At 36.3% G+C, this 24,637-nt stretch overlaps 4 protein-coding genes across 6 annotated transcripts; 2 read left to right on the top strand and 2 right to left on the bottom strand.

Annotated features, from left to right (window-relative positions):
• Positions 1–677: 677 nt before the first annotated feature.
• LOC111491702 (vesicle transport v-SNARE 12-like) lies at positions 678–3,298 on the bottom strand. The gene is made up of 5 exons (XM_023140693.1): positions 2,988–3,298; positions 2,463–2,521; positions 2,172–2,360; positions 1,213–1,383; positions 678–1,028 (listed from the first exon to the last, which is right to left on the bottom strand). Exons 1-5 carry the CDS (start codon positions 3,079–3,081, stop codon positions 882–884), a joined length of 660 nt encoding a protein of 219 aa, XP_022996461.1. The 5' UTR covers positions 3,082–3,298; the 3' UTR covers positions 678–881.
• A 930-nt stretch (positions 3,299–4,228) lies between these two features.
• Positions 4,229–12,554, bottom strand: LOC111490452 (ARF guanine-nucleotide exchange factor GNOM-like). 3 transcript variants are annotated; one of them, XM_023139092.1, is made up of 6 exons: positions 12,349–12,554; positions 12,140–12,249; positions 11,937–11,996; positions 9,611–10,421; positions 6,774–8,695; positions 4,229–6,546 (listed from the first exon to the last, which is right to left on the bottom strand). In XM_023139092.1, the coding sequence occupies exons 4-6, from the start codon at positions 10,343–10,345 to the stop codon at positions 4,797–4,799; spliced, it is 4,407 nt and encodes a 1,468-aa protein (XP_022994860.1). In that variant the 5' UTR covers positions 10,346–10,421; positions 11,937–11,996; positions 12,140–12,249; positions 12,349–12,554; the 3' UTR covers positions 4,229–4,796. The 3 variants fall into 3 exon arrangements, with proteins under 3 accessions (XP_022994860.1, XP_022994852.1, XP_022994868.1); XM_023139084.1 differs by lacking the exon at positions 11,937–11,996; XM_023139100.1 differs by lacking the exons at positions 11,937–11,996; positions 12,140–12,249.
• Positions 12,555–14,065: 1,511 nt separating this feature from the next.
• On the top strand, positions 14,066–14,446 carry LOC111485589 (zinc finger protein 10-like). Its single transcript, XM_023132534.1, has one exon. It carries the CDS (start codon positions 14,066–14,068, stop codon positions 14,444–14,446), a length of 381 nt encoding a protein of 126 aa, XP_022988302.1.
• A 6,166-nt stretch (positions 14,447–20,612) lies between these two features.
• LOC111491130 (protein HESO1) lies at positions 20,613–24,427 on the top strand. Its single transcript, XM_023139900.1, has 10 exons — positions 20,613–20,798; positions 21,041–21,123; positions 21,209–21,396; positions 21,515–21,679; positions 22,064–22,242; positions 22,330–22,425; positions 22,635–22,704; positions 22,996–23,117; positions 23,348–23,458; positions 23,563–24,427. Exons 3-10 carry the CDS (start codon positions 21,261–21,263, stop codon positions 24,079–24,081), a joined length of 1,398 nt encoding a protein of 465 aa, XP_022995668.1. The 5' UTR covers positions 20,613–20,798; positions 21,041–21,123; positions 21,209–21,260; the 3' UTR covers positions 24,082–24,427.
• Positions 24,428–24,637: the final 210 nt, after the last annotated feature.

Here is a 24,637-nt window from a genome sequence, read left to right as displayed (position 1 = left end):
CTCTCTTCTATGTCGAAGAGTGTAAAACAACGAGCGAGCTACCATACATCCAATGTCAAAATCGCATTTCAGCGACGGGGTTAGAGAAAATATTTTGAGTTATAAATAACGACTACTAGTCCTAGTCCTATCCTGTGTGTGCATTTTTTCGAAGAAAGTAATTTTTCTCTAATTTAAAAGATTAATTAATCTAACAGTTGCTTATCTTTGACAATATCATTTAATTTGACTAAAATAAATTTAGAAAAAGCTTATGGAAAAAAAAAACAATGAATGCTAAATCAACAAAATCGAAGTCAAAGACGTGAAAAATTAAAAGATGAAACAAAAGTAACGTTGAATCTTCAATATAAGAAACTATTGAGAAAATTTATAGTTCATAAACACAGAAGAATTTACATATAGGAAAAACAATTTCTGGTAATAATATTTTTTAAAAAAAAAATTGAAAGGAAAAGGATATTAACAAAACTTTAATGTTTTCTCCGAACATTTTTATTAAAACGAGGACCAATACTTCAGGAGTTCTATAATTAAACCTCAACTCTATGCTATCTAGTGCAATTACTATATCATAGTTAGTTCCAGTACAAAAAAATTGAAAAAATGGAAATCATCAATGGACGATGGCTCCTTACTTCCTAAAGTGCATGTACAGAAAGTAATTAACCATTAAATACACAATCAAGAGCTGCCTACTATCTGGTATTGATTAGTTAAAATGCTACTGAGTTACAAAATTTGGTCCTATTACAGACATGAACACGAGGTATGGTAACAAAATACATCAAACATATGATTGACAACCAATCGTACAATTGGAAAATCAAATGATAAGAGTGCAACTCCTTTCATGATCAAGGAGAGATCTCTTCCTTATCTTAAAGCTTAAGATATATTATAAGGATAATAACGAGTACCAGAACTCCAATTACTGACCCGACAATCCATTTATTTCGACTGATTCTTCGAGACATCGTGACCAGAACCTTTTTACTCTTATCAATGGCATCATCTACCCCATAAAGCTGCAACATGAAGCATATTGTTAACAATTATCCCAAGGATGGAAAAAGAGCTAGCAATTAAAGTTAGTGAGTTGAAGTTGAAGGATTTTAATGGCATCAAAGATGGGATTTATTCAGAGTAATTGGTGAGTGGCTAAGAACTTACTTATAGTCAGCCAGAACATAATATCAAGAAAAAACTTACTCTCTTGTGGGAGTGAAGGAGAGTTTCACGCTGTTGATGTAAATCCTGGAGAATTGAGACACCGAGCTCCTCGGTCTCCAGCATGGTTCTTCTACTCTCTGTGATTCTTTCACCAGACTGATTTATTCTCTCTATGGACATTGTCAGCCTCTCCCTTTGATCAGCTGATGCCTGTAAGAACGTTGAAAAGGTAACAAAAACGATCAATTAAACCTGTGCAAGACAAATATCTTCTCATTATCAAAATTAGAGCAGATGTTCCTATGATGAGATCCGTTTGGCCTATGGCTATATAAAAGATATGAGACTGATCCTATGATGTGAATCGAACTGGCTGTAGAAGGTGCGTCCACCAACTCAACTCCACAAACATGTTTAAGTTATTGAGACGTAAAAGCCAACAACATTGCAAAAGAAATTGAAGGGGAAAAGATAGGACTATCAACACAACTTAGAAAATATCATCCCTTCGGCGACAAGAGAGGCTGAAAAAACAAATATGGACTGAATAAAAAATTCATATTGCAACCGATGAAGTACCTGGAACAGTAACTTCTTTTAACAAGAGATTAGAATATACCACACAAAAATGACCAAAAACTTTAGACATTTTGTATAGAACTATAGATACATTAAGATTTTTTTTTTTTATAATATCTGTTTGTGATTGGGCCAACTTTCAAACATCTCGACTAATCTAAACATATTAGATTAGATTGTAAAGAAAACTTATATGTTACTTGTTACTAAATTCTAGGCACATAGCTAACATGATAGAAATCATTTCCTCCAAGTTCTTTGTAAGTAATACAAATTGAAGTTATTTCAATTGAATTAGTATGTTCCCCCAATTGGATTTCAGACTAAGAACCCAACTCATGACTGGAGTATTACTGAAGAGGTAGTAGTGATGCTTAAATTTGAAGGTAACTGTAAAAATTGAATTTATCAAGATCTACCAGATGTGTATCCGCCATTCCAGACTCCAACAGCTCTTCACGGGCAGCTTGATTAGCGTTTGGTGATGTAAACCTCTTGAATTCCTTTTTCAGTTTCCCAAGATCAGCTTTGTACTCCCGTAGCTTAGCAAGTAGCATAGCCTTTACCCCTGGCTGCAAACTTCTGGCCTCAAGGTCCATTTTCCTGATCTAGAAATCGTAAAAGATACCAACATTCTATTCATATAATTAAGAATCTAACCAACCTAAAAAACAGAAGAAAAGAACCAAAAGAAGGCTCTTCAAACGTACCAAAACATCGGCCTCATCTAAACTAACTTTGATTTCCGAAAGCCATTGCTGTTTCTGCTCTGCAATTCATGTTAAGCTAAAATTAGCAACCCTTCCAATCGCTCACCTCAAAAAAGAAGAGTCTCTTTAACATTCATTCAAACGATGAACAACTCAACTTCCTATTCAGTTCATTTCCAAAATGAAATCCAATTCAGCATATGCAAGTCATTTTACAACCAAACTCTAACGAATTAGTAAGAAACGCTAAAATTTCCCATATGCGTAATTCGATCCCATCAGCTACAAATTCCTCATCCCATGTTCACATCCCTTCATTCATCTCCAAAGATTTCGAAACTTCAGAATCTGCTCATTCAACTCGAGATCTCCAACCACAATTTCAAGAATTCTCTTCCAAACTCTAACAACAGAAACAAATCTCTTCCTTCAAATTAGGAACGAAACATAGAAAATCGTAGCTGTAAAAGCCTAGGTTAACCCTCACATAAGTCAAATTGAACAAAGAAAACACTCCGAAAGTACCTGAATCGGAGGCGGAGAAAGAGTTGTATTTCCGAGAAACATTCGCGGAGAGTTCACAATACTGGCGCTCGTACCCTTCGAAAACCTCACTCATCTTGAATAAAATCTCACGAAAGACTGAGAAAAGTTCACGTTGACCTTCTGGCGACTCCTTCGCTCAAAATTTTCCAGCAAAACTCGGCAGATCGGAAATCGGAAGTTTCAGAGGCTGAGCCAATTTCGGAAAGCGGAAACGGATGAGAAGTTTGTTTGTGAAGTGTAGACACCTAAAGTAATTGCCGACAACGACGATATGCCTTCCTGCCTGCCCTATATTTTTCTAAAACCAAAAATGAATATTAATTTTTCCAACCATATTTTCAAGCGTAATTCATATCTAATTATTTTCTTAAAATGAGAAATTCAAATTTAATGGGTAAATATTGTTACGATTTAGAATTTTTAGATTAGAATTTCAAATTAAGTTCTGGGCGTAGGCAGAAATGACTAAGTTACATGTGGAATATGGCGACAACATGTCCTAGAAGGAGATAACAGGTGGAGCCAACAACCCACTCTGAGCGGCTATCGAACAAAGCATGAATGTAAGATGCCAACAGAATGATCGATCGGACAGAAACTTGATTTGCTTTCTTCCCACCGCATCCTTCCTTGTGTGTCGGAGATATAAAGTGAGTACACCGAATCAAAAGTTTGATTCCTTAGACGCTCAGAGATAGAATTAGAAACATTAAACTTACATCCAATTTTTTTTATTAAAAATAAATAAAATTAAGTGTAGGTTGATGGTTAAGTCATTTCCTTGCTGACCTCCTAAAAGAATATTTTAACACAGGAAAATATAAACAAAGTGATCATATCAAAAGAGAAATAATAAGTGTTATCCCTTGTGTTAGGCTTAGTAACATCTCTTCTCAAGCTTGCTTACAAATGTGATATTCCAACATGATGAACAAAGTCAAAATGGTAATCTAATCCCTACCTGTCCTAGACTGATTCTAACACCATAAAAAGTAAGATGTTGACTGTAAACCCTGGTTTATGAATAAACAAAACACTCTTACCCCAATTTAAAAGTAACTTGTCGATAGCTCGATGGATAAAATACTTTTCAATCTCCCAAGAGGGGAAAAATAGACAAAAAAAAAACACAATGATCTGATACAAAATGTCAATAATTAATAACGATGGTTCCTCATCTCAATCCAACCATGTTTCCCCCTCCAATTCAATTCCTGCCATTTATCCAAAGAAACATACTACTACATAACATACCATGTGGCTACTAGCAAACTTGTTGATTCTGTACATTACTCAGCAAGGTAATACAAAATAATAGGTACATGCTTCATTCAAAGATGAATGATAATATGCCTCCAGAATTCAGAATGTCTGACAAAAAAAGCAAAAAAGACAAGATTGAAATCTATGGCTACTTGTACCGTACGTATAACAACACTAACAAACAGCATGGTTTAGAATGAACCAATTTAACTCGGGGAACTCCGTGATCAGGAATTGCAAAGAGAAGAAACGCTTTTCCGGAAAAGACGAAAGCCCAAAAGATCATTAAGCATACCTGGGGTCTGGAACACGCATTCACTGCATTATCTCCCTCTAATTGTACAGATCTGTAACAAAGCAAGCTCCAGGTATAGATATGAAATGCCCTAGGATCCGTTCTGTAAATTTAAGATTATCTGGATTGATAGACTAATTCTAGACAAAAAAAAAATTTAATCCTGGTGGTCAAGGTATATGCAGCGACATCCCTAGCAGAAAGAGCTTGAGATTTTCAACTGAATGATCCTACCCTCCAGTTCCGACACTGTCAGGCGCTACCTTTTCAGTTGAAGAAGAGTTTGATTCACTGGAAGTTTGGCCACCTTTTTCACCCTGACCAAGTAAGCGGTCGGAATCTTGATCGGGGAAAACTTCTGATTGCAACGAGGGAGAAATGTTATTTACATGCAGCCATGTGAGTTCCCACAAGCTATCTCCACCGAGCGCACTCCTCTGAACTAGCACCCCCTTAGTTTTCATAACAAGCAGGGTATTCTTGAGGAGTTCAGGCACTAGCTCCTGAAGCTTCTCACTTCTTTTCCCTCTAACTTTAGCTTTTGCATACTTTTCCATTCGGCTAAGAACGCCAAGCCATAGCTTGCAGAAGGTTGTTAACTGAGAAAGATCCTGGAGTAACAGTAGAAACACTTTGGACAAGAGTTTCATGGCAAGGATCAACGTCCCCTCCATGTTTCTGTAATCTTTCTGAGAGTGTCCTTGTGCAATTTCCAATAAATCGTCAAGCATTGTGAAGATCACAAGATCAAAACACTGTAACCACAAACCATGTGGAAGGTAAACTTCGTCAACACCTGTCAAGCACTTTTGCAATGACAGTAGAGCCTGGTTTCTAACCTCCTCTCTCTGATCCAAGCAAACTTTTCTCAGTCCTTGCACAAGCCTCAGCCACATGTCCCCAATATCTTGCGACATCTTAATGGCTTCCTCCTCCCTTGCAGCTTCCTTACCCTCCCTAGCCCATCGTGCTAAACAATCAACAGATCCAGCCATAAGATCCAATGCTCGCAAAGAGCGTTCAGCCTGTCCAACACGAGACTCAGCAAATTGCCTAGAAGCATCAATGCAGAGGGTATAGTTTGCCGGTAACAAGTGAGCACCATCGGATACAATAAATAGTAGAGCATCAAATCCTGCCTCAGAAGCCTCTGGATGGCGAGCTGTAATGGAGAGTAAGGATGTTATTGTTCGCCATCCAGATGGGGATCTAATATGAGAAGCATTTGCTTTCACTAGACGACTGACTTCCTGTGTAATTTGCTCACAGTAAGCATCAGCGACCCGAGCATCTAGCTTCAAGACAAGTTGCAGAGATCTCAAAAGTTCATCAGCAAGGTTCTCTTTATAAGGAAGTAACCGCTGGCAAATCCGGAGAAGTCCAAAAACAGCTTTCTCCACCAGGGCGCAGGGCATGACAGTTGATTGCACAATATTAGATATATGATCATAAACACCAGGCCACAAAAGCACAATTCTATCTCGGTTATTCAGGGTAATGGCAATCAACAATTCCAGACAGAAGACTGCTGTATCTTCATCCTCAGGAGAGCTGCTTCCTTTCTGGGGTCGTCCTGCAGCCCATATAAGTGCTTGTGCCAGCTGTAATAGAGATTCAGCCTGAAGAAACTTGCTCTCTGTAAAAATGCTGTCAATATTGCACTTTTGAATAGTCTGAAGGGTGCGCTGATGAGCTGCAAGTTGTTGTTCGGTAGGCTGTGATCTTGGCTCCTCAGTGTCAAGAGATAAGAGCTGACTGAACCGGCCCATCAATCCAGAAGATCTCTTGGGAGTTCCAATTGACTGTATATGAGCAGCTGATAAAGAACTCGTAAGAGGCTTTCCATGCCCAGTGTCAGCAGAAAGTTCTGATTCATCAGCTGCATCACTGGCCACACGAGCTGGTAAAAGACCAAGCTTGTGCAACCGTAAGATGCAATCAAGGATGTTTCTCCAACCTGTACGAATGAAGTCACCATACCTGTTTTTTTTTTTTTTAATCGGAAACAAAGCTTTCATTAGAGAAATGAAAGAACATAAAAGGGCAATGCAAAAAAATAATAATAATTATTAATTAAAAAAAATTAAAAATTAAAAAATTAAAAATTAAAAAGACCACCCTCGCTTTTGTATAATAAAAAGACCACCAAAGAAACCCCAAAGCTAATTATAAGGAAGGAAAAGAAAAAAAAAATAAAGTCACTGTACCTGTTGGCAATGGTGAACACTGTCATAGTAGCCATCCTCGCTTTTGTATCATCACCGAAGGCCAGCACGGGCTCCTCAACAGATGATGGGTTCAAGAGGGTTGTGAACTTGCAGAGGGACACAACAAGATCATCAAGTACGTCTTCAAGATGATGGCATGCAGAGATCTTTGCAACAGCTAAGAACCCATCAATGCATGTTTGATAGACTTCTTCATGTTCTGCATGATCAAATACCACAGATATAGCAGCAATTGTTGGCCCTGACATTATAGCAAACATATCACGATCAAGGTAGGCTTTAGAATCAGACACAATGAATGGAGAGGATTTCTTGGATTTATGCATCAGGTCTATCCATCGACTCGGGTTCATTTCCGGAAAACCATTGCCTTGCTCTGGAGTTGTACGAATCTCATTCTTACAGATTGAATGATACAACTCAGAGAGGAAATCTCTCGGAAGATCATTGCCTCCATTTATGTGCCTGCTGTTCCGAATGAAATCTTCTTCCGTCATCTTCTTTTTCACTTGAACATTGTGCTGATCCGTATTGAGCATTATAAGTGAATATGAGAGTAGAAGAGCAGCATCCTTATTCACAAGAATTTGAGGTGACTGTTCATAATATCTCTCCGAGAATGCCTCAAGCACCCTTTGTATCTTCTGTGACTCTCCAGGGAGTCGGAAAGTTTCCAAAAACAGCCGCAAAGCAGTATCCAAATTCATGTCCTGAAAATCAAAAGTCCAAGCAAATTCATGAAGAACCTGGACACAAAACTCATCATGATTTCCAAGGAAGTCCCCAACCAGATTTTTATCCAGACCAGCAGTGTACCTAAAAAAGCAGGCTACACTTTTCGGATCAAGTTTATCAGGCAAGAGATGGGTTCCTTGAAGGAATTCGAGTCCTTTCTTGGGATCTCGGTTAAAGTGATCAGCTCCAATCATCAAACGTCTCTTGATGTACTTTTTCCTTCTCACAAATGGAACCCATTGATTAGGATCGCTGTAATTTTCACACTTTACCAGCCAGAAAGGAGTATATTCCTCAAGGTTCACAGGAGTATTTTCTAGGCCAGTTCCATTACCTATCCTCTCAGCCATTCCCTGAATAACGGCAATAAGACCATCCAACGCAAGGATATGCATTGAGGACAAAGGACAATTAACTGGAAAAGCACTCTTGGACAGAAGATTAGCAAGATCTTCAAAGACATTACTGCAAGTTATGTCACAATCTAAGTTTGCATACATCTCGACCATAAATGTTTTCTGCCTGCAGAAATCAACAAGAACCTCCATGGCAACCTCCTGCTGCTGGTATGAAGCCCCATACCTGCTTTGAGCAAGCCTCAAAATCACACATGAAAAGAAAGCCTCAAGCTGCAACTTCAGCTCAGTTCGCAGATGGTGATATAGATTGAGAACAATGCTACAAACCATTGAAAGGATCAGCGAGCTTGTTGACAGACCAAATTGCATAAGGTTTCGAAATAATTCATCTTGGATTAAACTCAATAACCTAGGGTGATGGCGGAAGGAAGGGCCACCCAGCTCTATTGCTGAATTTATCAATCCCAAGGCAAAAAGAGGAACATCTTCATCAAAAGCCATGGTATTTGATCTAGCACCCAACTCCATATGCTCGACTAGATTTAACAATGAACAGAGAAATCGAAAAATTTCCACCATGCTGGGGACCCCATAAGGTTCCTTCATAAGATGAAAGTCAAATGGAACCGTATCCTTCACACTACCATCCTCAAGTAAATTTTCTTCCATCCCAGTTGCCATCAAACCTGACGGAGAATTGGAATCGAAATTGTTGGATGACGATTGACCATCAAATTCATGGCCCAGGTTGCCATTCTCCAACAGTCTACTTCCTAGCACATAGTCATCATTAGCCCCCCTACCAGCCTGAACAAGAGAACATAATTCATAAATCAATTTAACAATTTTCTTTTTAATTTTTGGCAAAGAGCAACTTAACAGTTTCAATATAAACAAAATGATAATGTTTTAAAAGGTTAAAAGCATTCTTCACGATTTTTATCTAAAAGAAATGACGCATAAGCCTCGTTCTAAATGTAAAAAGAATATTAATAAAAACATAAAAAAGCAAAGCTATGTACTGTGGACAAAATAATTATTGTTAAATAAAATTAAAAAAACAAAAAGATATTTCCATCAATTTTCACTTCCACAAAAATTCTAAAGCTCATTCTCAACATCATCACCACCGTGACATACAGGATTTCCTTACTCTTTAACATTTGTCTCCAGTGCTTTTCTTTAGCAATAGAGAAACAAGAGCTGATTTTGAAGAAAAGGCAATAAATTCATGTTATTCTTTTACTACATGAGGTATAAGGACTTTAACCCTTGGTGCATTCTCATGAAGGCATAAGCCTCTTGTGAACCAAAGAAGCATGAAGCTAAAAATTTGTTTCTCAACTCAAGTACCCCTCTAATAAACCAAAGAAGTCATAAGCCATTAGACTAAAAATTTGTCTTTCCCCAAAGGTAAGCCTCAAAAGTCCTTTAAAAAGTGGTAAGAACTTAGAACTAGCATTTTACCAAGAAGAACTTTTGATAATGTAAGATATTATCCCATAAAAAGAGTTGCAATTTTAACCCCGTTTGCTTCATTACTATCACTACCATTATTTGAACTGTATCAGGGGAAGTGTGACTGAAAAGAGATGCTTCCCATAAGGTAAAGTAAAACTATCGTGCACAAAATGAATAAATTTCTTTTCATTTTAGCTTCAACACCCATCTTAGTAATCTCTAGAAGTTAGCTACAGAGAAATACAGAAAATAAATTAGTACCTCCTGTTTGCTGGAACTATTGCCATTGACCAATGCACGTTCTGTGGTATTGACTTCTGAAAGATGTGAAAAGATACACCTAACAAGCTCATAAACTGTGTGGCGAGCTATCCGTTGCAATAGCTCACCCTTTGAGGCTGCCTGATGCACTATGCGGAAACAAGTATTAACAATGGTGCAGACATGCTGATTGCTCAACATAATGGATGCCTTACTTTTCATACAAGCAAGAAGAACCTGAAGTATTTTCATCAGGACCATTTCTTCTGATGCAGGATCTGTTATCTCAAATCTACAGCAGGTAACAGCATCAACTATCAAGTGAACAGCATCTCCAGCATTAACAGTGTTTTGATCAATCATGTCAAGAGTTAAAATCTTGTACACAGAAGATAAAGCAACCCCTGTAATAGGTGCCCCAGTTTCATCTGATCGAATTACATCTAAAAATGGTTGAAGATACACAGCTGGGTTGATTGTATGCCATGGATGTTGCCATGAATATATCTGCTTTCTTAATGACTTCAGTGATTGAATTAAAGAGTGTTCCAATTGATCATCACCTGACATATATCGACCTCCCCATCTAACATTTCTTCTCATTACTGCCAATACAGCACCAATTTCTGAATTAATCATGCATGCTAAAGCAGTTTTATTTGTATATGTGACATCACACTCCTCTGGTTCTTCCTCAATTGAATTGATTCCAGTTTGCAGCTTCAAGCGCCCCATCTTTGGCTATGTTCCCTTCACAGTACTAAAGTTTACCACGTACTGTGAGAAGAATGAGCAGAAACCTACCTAATGTCTACAATCACAACATACACAGATAAGAGACATATTTATTTAGAAGTACTAAATTCAATGAGCTCAACAGTTAAAAAGTGGGAATGAAAGCTCCAGCTAAAATTTTCCCAAAAAGAAAAGGTGCAGTAGCACAGTGTCTAATAGAAAGCTCCTCTAATCAATTTTAACAAATAACAGAAAAGTTAGATAACACTCCAAAGCTAAATTTCAAGTTCCTACTTAATTGAATGAATAAACAACATTCCAAAAAGACTGACTGGAGAAATCATGCTAGAAGACACTTCATTCCAAGGAAGTAGTTGTCTGAAACTGTATTTTATTGTTTGTAGATAGAAGTTCGTGTTGGCAGAGATTCCATGAAAAAGAACCAAATACGACTATCAAAAGCCTGCAATTCTAAACCCAGAATGATTTTCCGAGCAAGCTAGCTGAAAAGTCTGTAAATGGAGACGAGACAGGACGAGTATTTGATTAGGCTTCAACCTTAAGTTCCAGCACCAGCATCGTATCTTTCAGATTAAATAAAAGAATCCTAAGTGACTAGAAACGTGAATCAATTCTAACACCATGAAAAAAATTGGAGATCATGCTTATCCATGTAAATGCGAAGTACTGGGTGAATTGGTTGAGATCTCAAGCAATAAGCTAATAGAGTGTGGAACATGAAGTTTGGACTGTTGCATCTTTTTCTTTTAAAAAGAAAACAAGGTTTGAACAGTAGGATCTCGAAGAAAAAACCTAAATATGCATAAGGGTATATTGCAGAAAAGGATCAAAGCAAGAAGGAATTCTCTAGCCCCCCAAATCCATATTCTTTTGGAATGAGGGAAGGCAAAAACATTGAAAATGCTGTGCCAACCAACTTATTAGAGAAATAACAATCTCCACACGCCCAAGGACATTATCGAAGTAATAATATATTTTACATAGGACACCAGAACTGCTTAATAAGGAATATTTCTCTCCGCGTGCAATGCGTGAAGATTGAAGCAAGTAAGGATGGGCCAGAGTGGGGATGAGAAGATCGCAAAGAAATGTAACTACTGAAATAGGAAAAAAAAACTACTTATTCTATAGGAAACTTCACTTTGAAATTTTTTTTCATTTACACCAGGACAAAGTGCATCGATGAAGAATTTTTTGGTGTCAATAGCCGCAGCACCATCGATACGATAATTATACCCCTCTTGACATGGCAGGAAGCACAAACAAAAGTATAAGAATGGACAACGGAGAGAGAGAAAAATAGCGCCCAAATTCGAAATGCGATCTAGAATCTGACGAACCTTTGAAATACCCACCTTCATTTTCGCTCTCCAAAATTCTATTTCAAATTCAAAACAAGAACGGTTTTAAAAGCTAAATTATGAGTATTTCTACAACGAGGAAAAGGGAAGGGTGTTCGACGTTGTTTTTGGATCCAAATTCTTCACAATGTCGAGAAATTCAACAATCGCAACCTCGAACACACTGAATTTTCATAGTTAAGCCCCTCACAAAGAAAATGCTAACTTACGGCCGTGTCGATTAATGCCGGGGTTGTTCTTCATGGAATATAGTACGTTATCGAAGCTTCCTACGCAACCAAACAAACGAAAATGAAAGAGGGAGAAACAAGATCCTACTCGATCACTCTAGGCACAGAGATATACAAGGAAATGCGTATGTGAAAATGAAACACAGAAATGACGACCAAAGATCTAGAAAGCAACGAATTACTTGAGATACGAAGAGGAGCAAAGGCGGTCAACATATGCAGGAACAAGAGATCTAGGGAGAGATTAAAGAGCTTCATTTTGGCATTGCGCACTCGATCTACCATCCATAGCCTTGGTGCAAATCAAAACGAAAATGGCCAGTAAACAAGAAATATTGCATAAACTAGAAATCGTTAAAATTAGCACGGATCCCAGGGAAACAAGAATTACCTAGACCAGAACAAATTCGAAATCGAAATGATACAGAGGCGGCGTCGGAGCTGAATTTACCGGAGCGACGGTAGTCGAACGGCGGGGAGCCGTTAGGGAGGCGACGGCCGGCGAGGGGTGGGGATCTCCTTGCGACTGGAGGAGGGGGGTTGTGAAGAAGAGGAAAGAAAATTTGAGAGAAAAAAAAAAGTGCAGTAGTAAGTTGAAACTTTATGAATTTACTATTTCATTTTCATTTTCATTTTCTTAAAACTTTTATTGAATTTTACTAATTTTCTTTAATCTATGAACCCATATTTATTTAAATACATAAGAAAACTTAAGTTTTTATTTCACTCACTAAAAAAAAATTAATATGTTTATTTTTTTAAATGTATTAAAATTTAAGGGTCATGGTTTTGTTTTGTTTTTCACTCGTCATCATCTGATTTCATCAACTCATGCCACCAATTGATGGATCTGAGACGTTAAGTTGGTTTATCTTCACAAATTCATATGATTTCACGTGTGATGATTCAAATGTAAGGTTTTTGTTTTCCTTTGGCCGCAAACAACAATCAACATTGTCACCTCATCCGATTAATATGCTTCACAGAGCACTCATTTGAATTCGTGTCATCGTGTTCCTTACACACATACATTATCAAATTAGAGGAGATTGCTCAAGAAAACAACGTTAGGAGCCAGCCAGAGTGGCGCTTAGGTCCCATTCAATTGGTTGGAAATACCTCTAGTTAAATGGAGATTGGGAGTTGCTTAAAATTTGACCAAGGTAAAGAACAATCTAAGTATGTACGTGATTGGTTTATTATAATCAATAATTCTGTACATCATTCAAATGTATTGCAAGACTGTTACGATACCCATGTTTAACATGATTTGATTGCACGTGTAATTGAATAAGTAGCCACCAAAGTCATTATAAGGGTTGATCAATGTCATCGTACAAATTCAATTAGATTTCCAGGAGTTAATTAGGGTAAAGCTAGACGATCATAATTTAGAACAGATCATAAGCGAAGATCGTCTCTTATATTTATAAAACTGCATCGTTTATGTTGGTTGCGTGCATGTCTAATATCAAAATCAACTTTACCGAATAATAATAACCTAATTCAAAGAAGGAAAAATAAACGTAAAGCTGATTCACACTCAAATAATTAAATAATATATCTAAATATAGGTTTATAGTAAGACATTTTAGGTGGCAACCAAAATGACAAACAGATAATACACATTAATTTTCTCACGTTTTAATAATATAATAAAGGTCAACGAGCATGACTTTTTTTACATTGCTTGTGTTTTCTTAAACTAATTAGTATAAAAAATAAATCAGATTTCAATATCTTAAAAGCCTGTTAAGTTTGAAATTTATAATCACATTAATTTAAAATTTATTTAATACACGTCACCATTTAAAAAAAATAATTGGTTTAAATATTTAATTGGAAATAAAAGATTTTAAAATATATTAACAACATCAATTGTTATTTAAAATTTAATCAAACTTCAATAATATAATATTTTAATATGTTGAATTATTTTATTATTTTTTTTTTAAATAATCATTAATTCCTTTATAAAAAAAATTAATTAAAAAAAAAAAAAAAAAAAACCCTTTTTTCCTCCATATATAGCATTTTTGCTTCCTCTAATTGTATAAAGAAAATCCAACACAGAAACTCAAAACAGAAAAAAACTCCATTCTTCTCCAATGGCAGAAACTCATCATCTATGGAGACAAATCCTCAACTACTCCAACACCTTCAAACCGTCGCCATCCTGGGAGGAGAAGGCCTTCGCCGAGGACACCGCCGCCGCCGTCTGGCCGCCGAGGTCCTACTCCTGCAACTTCTGTATGAGACAATTCCGGTCAGCTCAGGCCCTCGGCGGCCACATGAACGTGCATCGAAGAGACCGTGCTCGTCTCCAAAACAATCCCAACCGTTCATTTCTCATCAAACCAACTCCCACCCTCGATCTTCAAACTCACCCTTTTTGTCCCAAAAACAGCAGATCAGATTCTGGGTCGTGTCTCAAACGAGCCAAAGTTTGTGTTTCTGAAGAGCAACTTGACCTTGAGCTCAAGCTATAGCCATGGCTATGGCTATGGCTAGCTACTAAAGTTTTAATTTTTTTTCTTTTTTCCATCTTCCCTCGTCTCTTTTTCAAGTACGGAATATATCTGAATGGAAGCGAACAACTTATCAATGGAAAAAAGCTGTGAGTTTAGTTTCCATCTCGTTAGTTCGTTCATTTATCTCTCTTGACAATTTTATTTTTTTCTCTTTATCTAATATATCTTGAAATGCATGCAAATCGGGATTGAATTTTAATTATATAAGTAAGAAAGATTATGTTAATATAAATAAGGTTCCTAATTGACTATATATTTGTGTTTTTTTTAAGGTTATTTATAGTATAAAATGTTAGGGAATTAATTATATTTTTGGAGTGAATTTTTTTTAATAGTTTATAATTGGTTTATTTTTCTTATTTAATGTTAAATCGTTTGGATCTTTTCAATTAATCATTTATTTGAAATTGATTCTTTAAATATTTTGTATTAATTGAACAAGTTGAGTTTTAATAACAAACAAAACTTATTTAATTCATTTTTAAATTCCTAAAATGCACGAGAATTATTTTAGTTACTAATTTAGAAAATGTTTCAAATAAAATTGTAATTTAAAATTAATTTTTTTAAGTGAAAGTAAATCCTCAAAACCCTAATTGAAACCCTACAAAAAGTAAAAGTAAAAAAAGTGACACATTTTAACTTTGATTTTGTAAAAAAAAAGTTACCACTTGTACGAAACGATCTCATATTTTACTAGATTTCATGACGTTTAAGAGGAAAACAAGTTTACGATTTGAGTTTTGGTTAAACTCGATCGACCCAGATGGAAGATGATCTCGTGGAGTAAAAAAGTGAAAAAATGGAAGTAAAAAAAAAAAAAGTAGGCATGAAATTGGAAGTGTGATGGTTGTGATGTATACTAAAACAGCAAACACCATTGAAAGTAATGAGAATTTTACAGTGAGGAGAAAGGGAAGGCGAAGGCGAAGGGTTTTCTGAGGAGATTTGAGAGCTCTTTTCTTTTCTGTTCACATAGTGAGTGGCAGTGGATTTAACACACAGATCAGAATAAGATTTAAAAAAAAAGAAAAAAGAAAAAAAAAAAAGATAGATAGTAACGTCTGATATTAAAAGGTCACAGTCAGCTACATTAACATCCCCCAGATGACTGCTAGTAAGGAACATACCTCACCACCTTGAAATACCCTTTTAACTGTTTTATTACCTTACCATCTTCTTCTCTTTTTCCTTTTCATTCCCCATAAATTCCCTTCTTTTTCTCTCACTACATGTCTTCTCAAAATAAGTAAAATTATAACCTACTTATTACCCACAAAATCCAAGCTCCCGATCTCATGTTAGTTGGAGAGGAGAACGAAGAAGCCTTCCTTATAAGGGTATAGAAACATCTTCCTAGTAGACGTGTTTTAAAATTGTGAGGCTAATAACGATACATAACAGACAAAAACGGACAATATTTACTAATAGTAAACTTGAGTCGTTACAAATGGTATCAGAGGCAGATGTATGCAAGTGACGACGGTTGGAGAGGGGAAACGAAACATTCTCTATAAAAGTGTGAAAATCTCTCCCCAGTAGAATCTGATAGCAATACATAACGAGCTAAAATGGACAATTTTTGTTAGCAGTGACTTGAACTGTTATAAAAAGTACAGAAACTGTAAGATCTCACGTTGGTTGGAGAGAGAATGAAACATTTCTTAAAAAGATGTGAAAACTGCTTCCTAATCATGAGGTGACGACGATATATACCGGAGCCAAAACAAATTGTATCTTATTAACAATTTATAACGATTCTCAACAGATTAGTTTATGTAAAAAAGACAACAAAAAAGTCTTGTCTCTCCATCGGTGCCACTATTTACGCGTCCTTTTTGTGGTTGTGTTGCTTTAAGATACTGTGTATGTGGTCTACGTCTTTATATATATACACAATATTGTTGAAATATACGAACAAACCTATGGCTTTCAAATTCAATACCTATGCATGTAACATTAGAATTCAACCCTATTGTTTATTTTTTGTTTAAACTAAGGTGGATAATCATTAATCCCATAGCTGGGTAGGCATGTGCATGTAACCTTACTTTTCAACTCTTTTCTCGATGTTGTTAAACATTAATGTTTTGTGTTTGAGGAACTAGATTTGTCTTTCTAAACCTACGACAGCTCCTGTGGTTCTGGATAATGTCTTTTTGGTCTCAACCAAGGATCAAACCTAAAGGGTAGGGCTTTCGAGACAACATGTAATAGCCCAATCCCACCGCTGGTCTGCTTTGACCCAATACGTATTGCTCTCAGTTTCACTGTTTTAAAACGTGTATATTAGGGAGAGGTTTCTACACCTTTATAAGGAGTGTTTTGTTCCTCTCTCTAACCGATGCGAGATCTCACAATTCACATCTCCCTTGGATGCTACCGTCCTAGCTTACACACCGCCCAGTGTCTGGATATGATACCATTCGTAACATCTCAAATCCACTGCTAGCAAATATTGTCCGTTTTAACTCATTACGTATTGATATCAGTTTCACGATTTTAAAACGCGTTTGTGAAGGAGAAGTTTCTACACCCTTATAACGAATATTTTGTTTGGATGAAAGTCTTACGTCTATTAATTTAGGAATGATAATGGGTTTATAATAAAAGAATACTCTCTCCATTGGTTTAAGGCTTTTTGGGAAGCTCAAAGCAAAGTCATGAGAGTTTAGGCTCAAAGTGTCATGCAATTGTGGAGAGTCGTGTTCAACTAACATTGTTCTCCCCTCCAATCGACATGGGATCTCACAATCCACCCCTTTGGGGCCAACATCTTTATTGACACACTACCCCGTGTCTGACTCTGATACCATTTGTAACAGCTCAAACTCCCCGCTAGCAGATATTATTTGCTTTGACTCATTATGTATTGCCATCGGCTTCACAGTTTTAAAACGAGAGAGAGATTTTCACATCCTTATAAGAAATAAGAAATGTTTTGTTTACCTCTCCAACCGGCGTGACATAGGATTTCACACAACAACATAGGTAGGGAGGTAGGGAGGTAGGGAGGTGGGTTTGGATTACACAGGGGCATATAGGCAAAAAAGAAAGGAGTGTTGTTCATTCCATTGACTTGTTCTCCAATAGGAAAGTTGAGGAAACACGAGTTATGAGTTAAATGGGTTTGTGAGGGGAGAGAGCATTGGTGTATATAGAGGGAATTTTATGGAACTCAGCTGTAATGCCCACAAAGTAGTGGAGTCATTTTGACACAAGAATGGGAGAGAATTTAGAGGAAGAGGCTCAGAATTGCCTGGTGTGTGTAAGAGATATTTGAAAGAGGTGAAAAGAGAAGAAGGGTCTCAGAGATTGCACATGGCCGGGGCTGGGCTTGATTGATATGCTATATGCCTATTTTGGCTGTTGCAGTGATGCCTATGCGCCATATTTATGGAGCTGTTTTGCTTGGAAGGTTCATTGGGGAATTTCGTCGAACAGGTTGCGGGGAATAAATGCCCACCACCTTTCTTTTCTTCTTCTTCTTCTTTTTCTCTCATTCTCATTTATGGGGTTTTCTTTTTTTGGGGTCTGAAGCTTTCGTTGTATTAGTTTTTGTTTTGGGATTTGTATTCCCTTTATTTTCTCTTTCTTTTATTTACTATTCCACGTTGGTTTCTCACGTGAACTTACCTTCTCTCTCCATATGGCTACAACACGACTTGATTTTACTTTTAGGATAACATCACGTATTTCTTTAAAAAAAATTCAAAAATATTTTTATCATCACGTCTTCCAAAAGTTCCTCACGATCATAATTTTTTTGAACATTTTTTTATGAATGTGAAGAGTGTTAATGTTATTTTTAAAATTTCATGGTATATTTTAATTTAAAAAGGGAGTTCATAATTTTTTTTTGAATTGAAGCGTATTTTTGAAAATTTTTAAACAAAATACTACGTTTTCATTGGAAATTAACAACAAAAGTATTTTTTAGACTTCTTCTTTTAGTTTAAGCATCTGATACTTTTAAAAATTAATGAATATTTTGATTATTATTGATACTTTTAAAAGTTCATGGATATTTTGAGATATATATACCTCCATCAACATAGCTATCAGACTGGACACAAACAACACTAATGATAAAGTGAAGTAGCGAAATTAAATGGTGTTTGTCGATCATTTAAAGATTTACAAAACTTTTTTATTAGTTTGCTGGAGATCCCACCTTGACTAGAGAGGATAATAAAACTTTTTTTTATAAAAATGCATTACATTTATAGCCCTTTAGCTTCAAAGCCCTGATGGCTTTTGTGTTGGTTGTGAATGGGCCAAGGCCAATGTGAGCAGCCATTGGGCTGCACCCTAGTATGCACATATCTCTTGGAGCCTCACAGTGCCCATCATTATTGTTCATCAAATTTGTTTTAAGTTTTAAATTTCATTTGGGTATTTATATTTTATTTTAGTTTTAAATTTAGTTATCCATTTAAGAAAAAAGGAAAGAAAAATCGATAAAAAAACAAAATATTATTTAATACTCTCGTAACAGTGGAGCGTCATCACGGAACAGATAATTTAGTATATCCAAAAAGGTAGTACTGGGTCTAGAAGTTAGACACGTGATTATTGTGCACATGATTAACGAGATTATACGTTATCGTGTTCTAGGGTCTAGAAGTTAGACACGTGATTATTGTGCACATGATTAACGAGATTATACGTTATCGTGTTCTAGATTTGAGGTCTTAGGAATCTTCGACCGTTATTTTGACGATATATATATATATATATATATATTTGGGGATAAATTGGACAAAAAAATAAAAAGAAAAAATAAAATATNCGTCGAACAGGTTGCGGGGAATAAATGCCCACCACCTTTCTTTTCTTCTTCTTCTTCTTTTTCTCTCATTCTCATTTATGGGGTTTTCTTTTTTTGGGGTCTGAAGCTTTCGTTGTATTAGTTTTTGTTTTGGGATTTGTATTCCCTTTATTTTCTCTTTCTTTTATTTACTATTCCACGTTGGTTTCTCACGTGAACTTACCTTCTCTCTCCATATGGCTACAACACGACTTGATTTTACTTTTAGGATAACATCACGTATTTCTTTAAAAAAAATTCAAAAATATTTTTATCATCACGTCTTCCAAAAGTTCCTCACGATCATAATTTTTTTGAACATTTTTTTATGAATGTGAAGAGTGTTAATGTTATTTTTAAAATTTCATGGTATATTTTAATTTAAAAAGGGAGTTCATAATTTTTTTTTGAATTGAAGCGTATTTTTGAAAATTTTTAAACAAAATACTACGTTTTCATTGGAAATTAACAACAAAAGTATTTTTTAGACTTCTTCTTTTAGTTTAAGCATCTGATACTTTTAAAAATTAATGAATATTTTGATTATTATTGATACTTTTAAAAGTTCATGGATATTTTGAGATATATATACCTCCATCAACATAGCTATCAGACTGGACACAAACAACACTAATGATAAAGTGAAGTAGCGAAATTAAATGGTGTTTGTCGATCATTTAAAGATTTACAAAACTTTTTTATTAGTTTGCTGGAGATCCCACCTTGACTAGAGAGGATAATAAAACTTTTTTTTATAAAAATGCATTACATTTATAGCCCTTTAGCTTCAAAGCCCTGATGGCTTTTGTGTTGGTTGTGAATGGGCCAAGGCCAATGTGAGCAGCCATTGGGCTGCACCCTAGTATGCACATATCTCTTGGAGCCTCACAGTGCCCATCATTATTGTTCATCAAATTTGTTTTAAGTTTTAAATTTCATTTGGGTATTTATATTTTATTTTAGTTTTAAATTTAGTTATCCATTTAAGAAAAAAGGAAAGAAAAATCGATAAAAAAACAAAATATTATTTAATACTCTCGTAACAGTGGAGCGTCATCACGGAACAGATAATTTAGTATATCCAAAAAGGTAGTACTGGGTCTAGAAGTTAGACACGTGATTATTGTGCACATGATTAACGAGATTATACGTTATCGTGTTCTAGATTTGAGGTCTTAGGAATCTTCGACCGTTATTTTGACGATATATATATATATATATATATATTTGGGGATAAATTGGACAAAAAAATAAAAAGAAAAAATAAAATATAAATGACGACCTTAAATTGACCGCTCTCCCTGTACCCAAAAGCCAACGAAACCCTTCTGCCTAAGCAAAGCTCTTCTCGGTACTCTCTTCAACTTCATTTGACTATAAAGAAAGTAAGTGGTTAGGCAAGGCCATCTTCATTGGCTGACCCAGAAGATCATTAAAGCTCTGCAAGAGGCTTCGGCATATTCACCCTTTTCATCTTTGATTCTCGCCTTTTTGCTTTGGGTAATCGTTTCTTGTTTCCTTTTTTCTGATGAGTTTATCTTGATTTCTCTTAATTTTTGAGTTCTGATTGAAATTCAACCAGGTTTTGTTACGTAAAGTGGGTGTTTTAAATCTTACTTGCTTTGTGTATTGTGTTTGGGATAGTGGGGGGTTTTTAGTTGTAGATGCTTCATTCCCATAGTAGCTGAATTCTCCGAAAGTGGTTTTATTTGAATTTGTTGAGTTGTGGATGCTTGTTTCAGAATTCGACTTCGATTTAGAGCAAAAAAGAAAGACCCGTGTAGAAGTACTCGAGGAAGACACTAACTTATGCAGAGAACTTGAGGTGGAGAACAACAATTGCAATTTCATAACGCTTTCATTTTTGTGAGATTAGCATTTTGCTTTAACTTGGTCTGATTCTCTTGCAGATTGTTGCTTGTTGACACCTTGAGATTGTGTCTGTATTTATAGAGAGTCAAAATGAATGGTTACATGCTGGATCGTGTCATCAAGGATATACTAACTGCGGTTGAGCCGTTGCAAGATGATTGGGCAGCGCGGTTTCAAATCATTAACGAGTTGCGGGATGTCGTGCAATCTATTGAAATTCTGCGAGGTTCTTATTGTGATCTTCAGAGTTACTTTTTCAAACTTTGTTCAATCAATGACATGACATTGTGACTTGAGGTTGTTAGCTTTTCATATATGAGATTTTGGTTATCTGGTCAAATCAGGTGCAACAATTGACCCATTTGGGTCCTTTGTATCTAACCTATTTTCTCGTTGGGGAGACTTGGATATCTCTGTTCAATTGCACAATGGTTCTTATGTTTCAACTGCGGGGAAGAAGCTTAAGCAGACTTTACTGAAAGATGTTCAAAAAGCATTGAGGAAAAATGGTGCTCTTCTAATACATTTTACTTCTTTCATTTTCTCCCCATAATTTGCTAGCTTAGGAACTCGTAAGACGTTGCTAGGAACATTTAAGTTAAATCTTTCTTTACACGATGAAGTATTGTTTCCCTTTTACCATATTGAGTTCCCAATTCATTGACAGAAATAGAAAAGGAGGTTGATATCCTGGTGTAGTTATTGCAAGAACTAATTCAATCTAATGAATGTAGTTTATTTTTTAGCAATAGAATGTGTTAGCCACCTTGCTACAGGACCAGCCTGCCTAGTTATAATCGGGTTACTCCGAGTGTGGTGAGTGTTGGCTGTGAGGGAGGATTGTTTTCGTTTAGATTGATGTTTTCTTATTCCTTGAGAATTTTTTTCTGCAGGTGGATGGTACAAGCAACAATTAATCGCTCATGCAAGAGTTCCCATTTTGAAGATCGAAAATATTCAGCACAACATTTCTTGTGATATTTCCATTGATAATCTTGTGGGGCAAATAAAGTCTAAAATTTTGTTGTGGCTTAATGACATAGATGGGCGCTTCCATGATATGGTTATGCTTGTATGTTCTTTTGGCATTGTCGAACTTGTCAACTCTCTTTCCAAAAAGTGCTTCAATGTAGTAATCATCCTCTCTAGCTTTGTGTAGGTCAAAGAATGGGCAAAAGCGCATGACATCAACAATCCAAAACAGGGGACTTTCAATTCATACTCTCTCAGTTTGCTTGTGATCTTTCATTTGCAGGTGGTTTTTCTTCCAATGCTGTTTTGTCAAATGCTAAAATTTATGAACCTTACATCTTAGATTGCTTGAGCTTAGTACATGTCTGCTATGACATACTTGAATCCATTGTTCATCCCCATCTTGGGCGATCTTCGATTTCTGCTTTTTTTTTTCCTTCCTTCACTAGCTTACTTGACTAGAAGCGGTATTTATTTTTATGTTTTTTGCAGACTTGCTCCCCGGCCATCTTTCCTCCTCTTAAAGACATATATCCAGGAAATGTTGCCGACAATCTCAAAGGTACTTTTGCATAGAATTTGTTGTCTTGTGCATTCTTAAGTGCTTTATCTGGCAAGGATGAGGAATGCTTATGAACATTCAAATGATAGATGTTCTAATCCTTTAATCAATTAAGCTATCTAAGGTCAATTATGTACTTAGAGCTTATGCAAATACATATGTAACTCAAAGGAATACCGTGTGTATTAGTCGAGGTGTTGTGCATAAAAGAAATGAGACCGATCAGTAAGTCTAAAATATTAGTTTATGAATTGAAATACGAAGTAATGTGGCATGTATGTATTTAACCAGGTGTGAGGGCTGAAGTTGAGCAAGAAATTGCACAGACATGTGCAGCCAACATAGCCAGGTTCAAATCAAGAACAGTCAACAAAAGTTCTTTGTCTGACCTCTTTATTTCATTCCTTGCAAAGGTAATATCTTAGTTAAATTATTGTTCTTGCATCTTGTTAGTTTTAACATTTGTTCAATTATAATCTCTATACTTTCATAAAATGATCCATTTCAGCTTCTAGTTAAATAGAGCATGCAATAATTATATTGTTTTGGCACCTGATTTTGTGATGATAATGAGCTAGCTAGTCATGTTTCTTGTCTCTGTAACTATCACAATCTTTCATTGTTATTGTTTTGTCTTGTGCAGTTTTCAGATTTAAGTTCAAAGGCATCGGAGCTAGGAATTTGTCCTTACACGGGACAATGGTTGGAAATAGAAAGCAATATGAGATGGTTGCCAAAAACATATACGATATTTGTAATGTCTCTCTCCCTCTCTTTATGTCATCTCATGCTTTCCATAGGCGGCATTTCATTTGCCTATGCTCTGATGTTGTGGTGGGGTTCGGGATGGCTGTACAGATTGAAGATCCATTTGAGCAACCAGAAAATACAGCCAGGGGTATTAACGCGAGGCAATTGATGAAGATTTCTGAAGCATTTCAGAGCACCCATTTTAGGCTCACCTCAGCTCATCTGCATCCAAATTACATCCTAAATGATTTAGCCCGACCTCACGTATCGCAATTGATCATTAAGTCATCTGGATCTGCTAGTGTCCCAGCGTTTAATATTGGTAATTACCCCCCAATTCGTCCACAGTTTCACCAAGCCAGAGTTGCACACTCCCGTCCATATGTTCAACATCAGTTCCAAAACAATGCCCCAAGGTTCACTATGGGAAACTCCCCCCCAATCAACGCACAGGTACCCCATGCTGGAACTACACAGTCTCGCCCACCAGTTCAACACAAACCCCCAAATGGCATACGTGTGAGCAATCCTAGCAGTTTGAAAGTGGGGGAGCCTTCAAAACCCTCGACTTCTAATGGTCAAGGCCAGCAAAAGTGGAGGCCAAGATTTCAGAGACAGGTACTGTGAACTGCTTTGTTTGACCTTTGCTTTTGTACACATACTTGGCTAAGAAAGCTCAATTGCTCCCCACATGGCCATTCTCTGTTACATTATCCTTTTCGTTGCATTTTTTTGTGCTAACACAGCTGGGGTTTGAAAGGTCACTCAAGCCATTAATATCCCATTTTTAGTTGAGAGACATTGCTTGTAATGATACCCCATTTTTCTGTTAATCTATACCTTTATTCTGTCTCCTCCATCGAGGTTAAAGACCGAGTATGACTAGAAGGGGTATAGAATTTCTAGCATTGGCATTTAATTTAACTCGCGAGTTAAACAATTACAGCAAATGGCCTATTCGTTGATTCCATCATTTACTTTCTCGTTGTCTCACATTAGCATTGTGGCCCTCTGGTTTTCATTTGTCTTTAACTTCTGTTCCTATCTTGTTGGTTTAAACGCGGTCAGTTGATCATTGATTCGAAACATGTCGATAGAAAATAGATTCCTAAGTAATGTCCTTCAATTTCCTCTGAAGGTTTAGGACATTTTTAGTGATCTACCTTCAAAAGGTCAAAGCTGG

This window comes from Cucurbita maxima, unplaced genomic scaffold, assembly GCF_002738345.1.
Source record: "Cucurbita maxima cultivar Rimu unplaced genomic scaffold, Cmax_1.0 Cma_Scf00001, whole genome shotgun sequence".
In the NCBI taxonomy this organism is placed as follows: Eukaryota; Viridiplantae; Streptophyta; class Magnoliopsida; order Cucurbitales; family Cucurbitaceae; genus Cucurbita; species Cucurbita maxima.
This window is presented reverse-complemented; position numbering and strand designations above follow the sequence as displayed.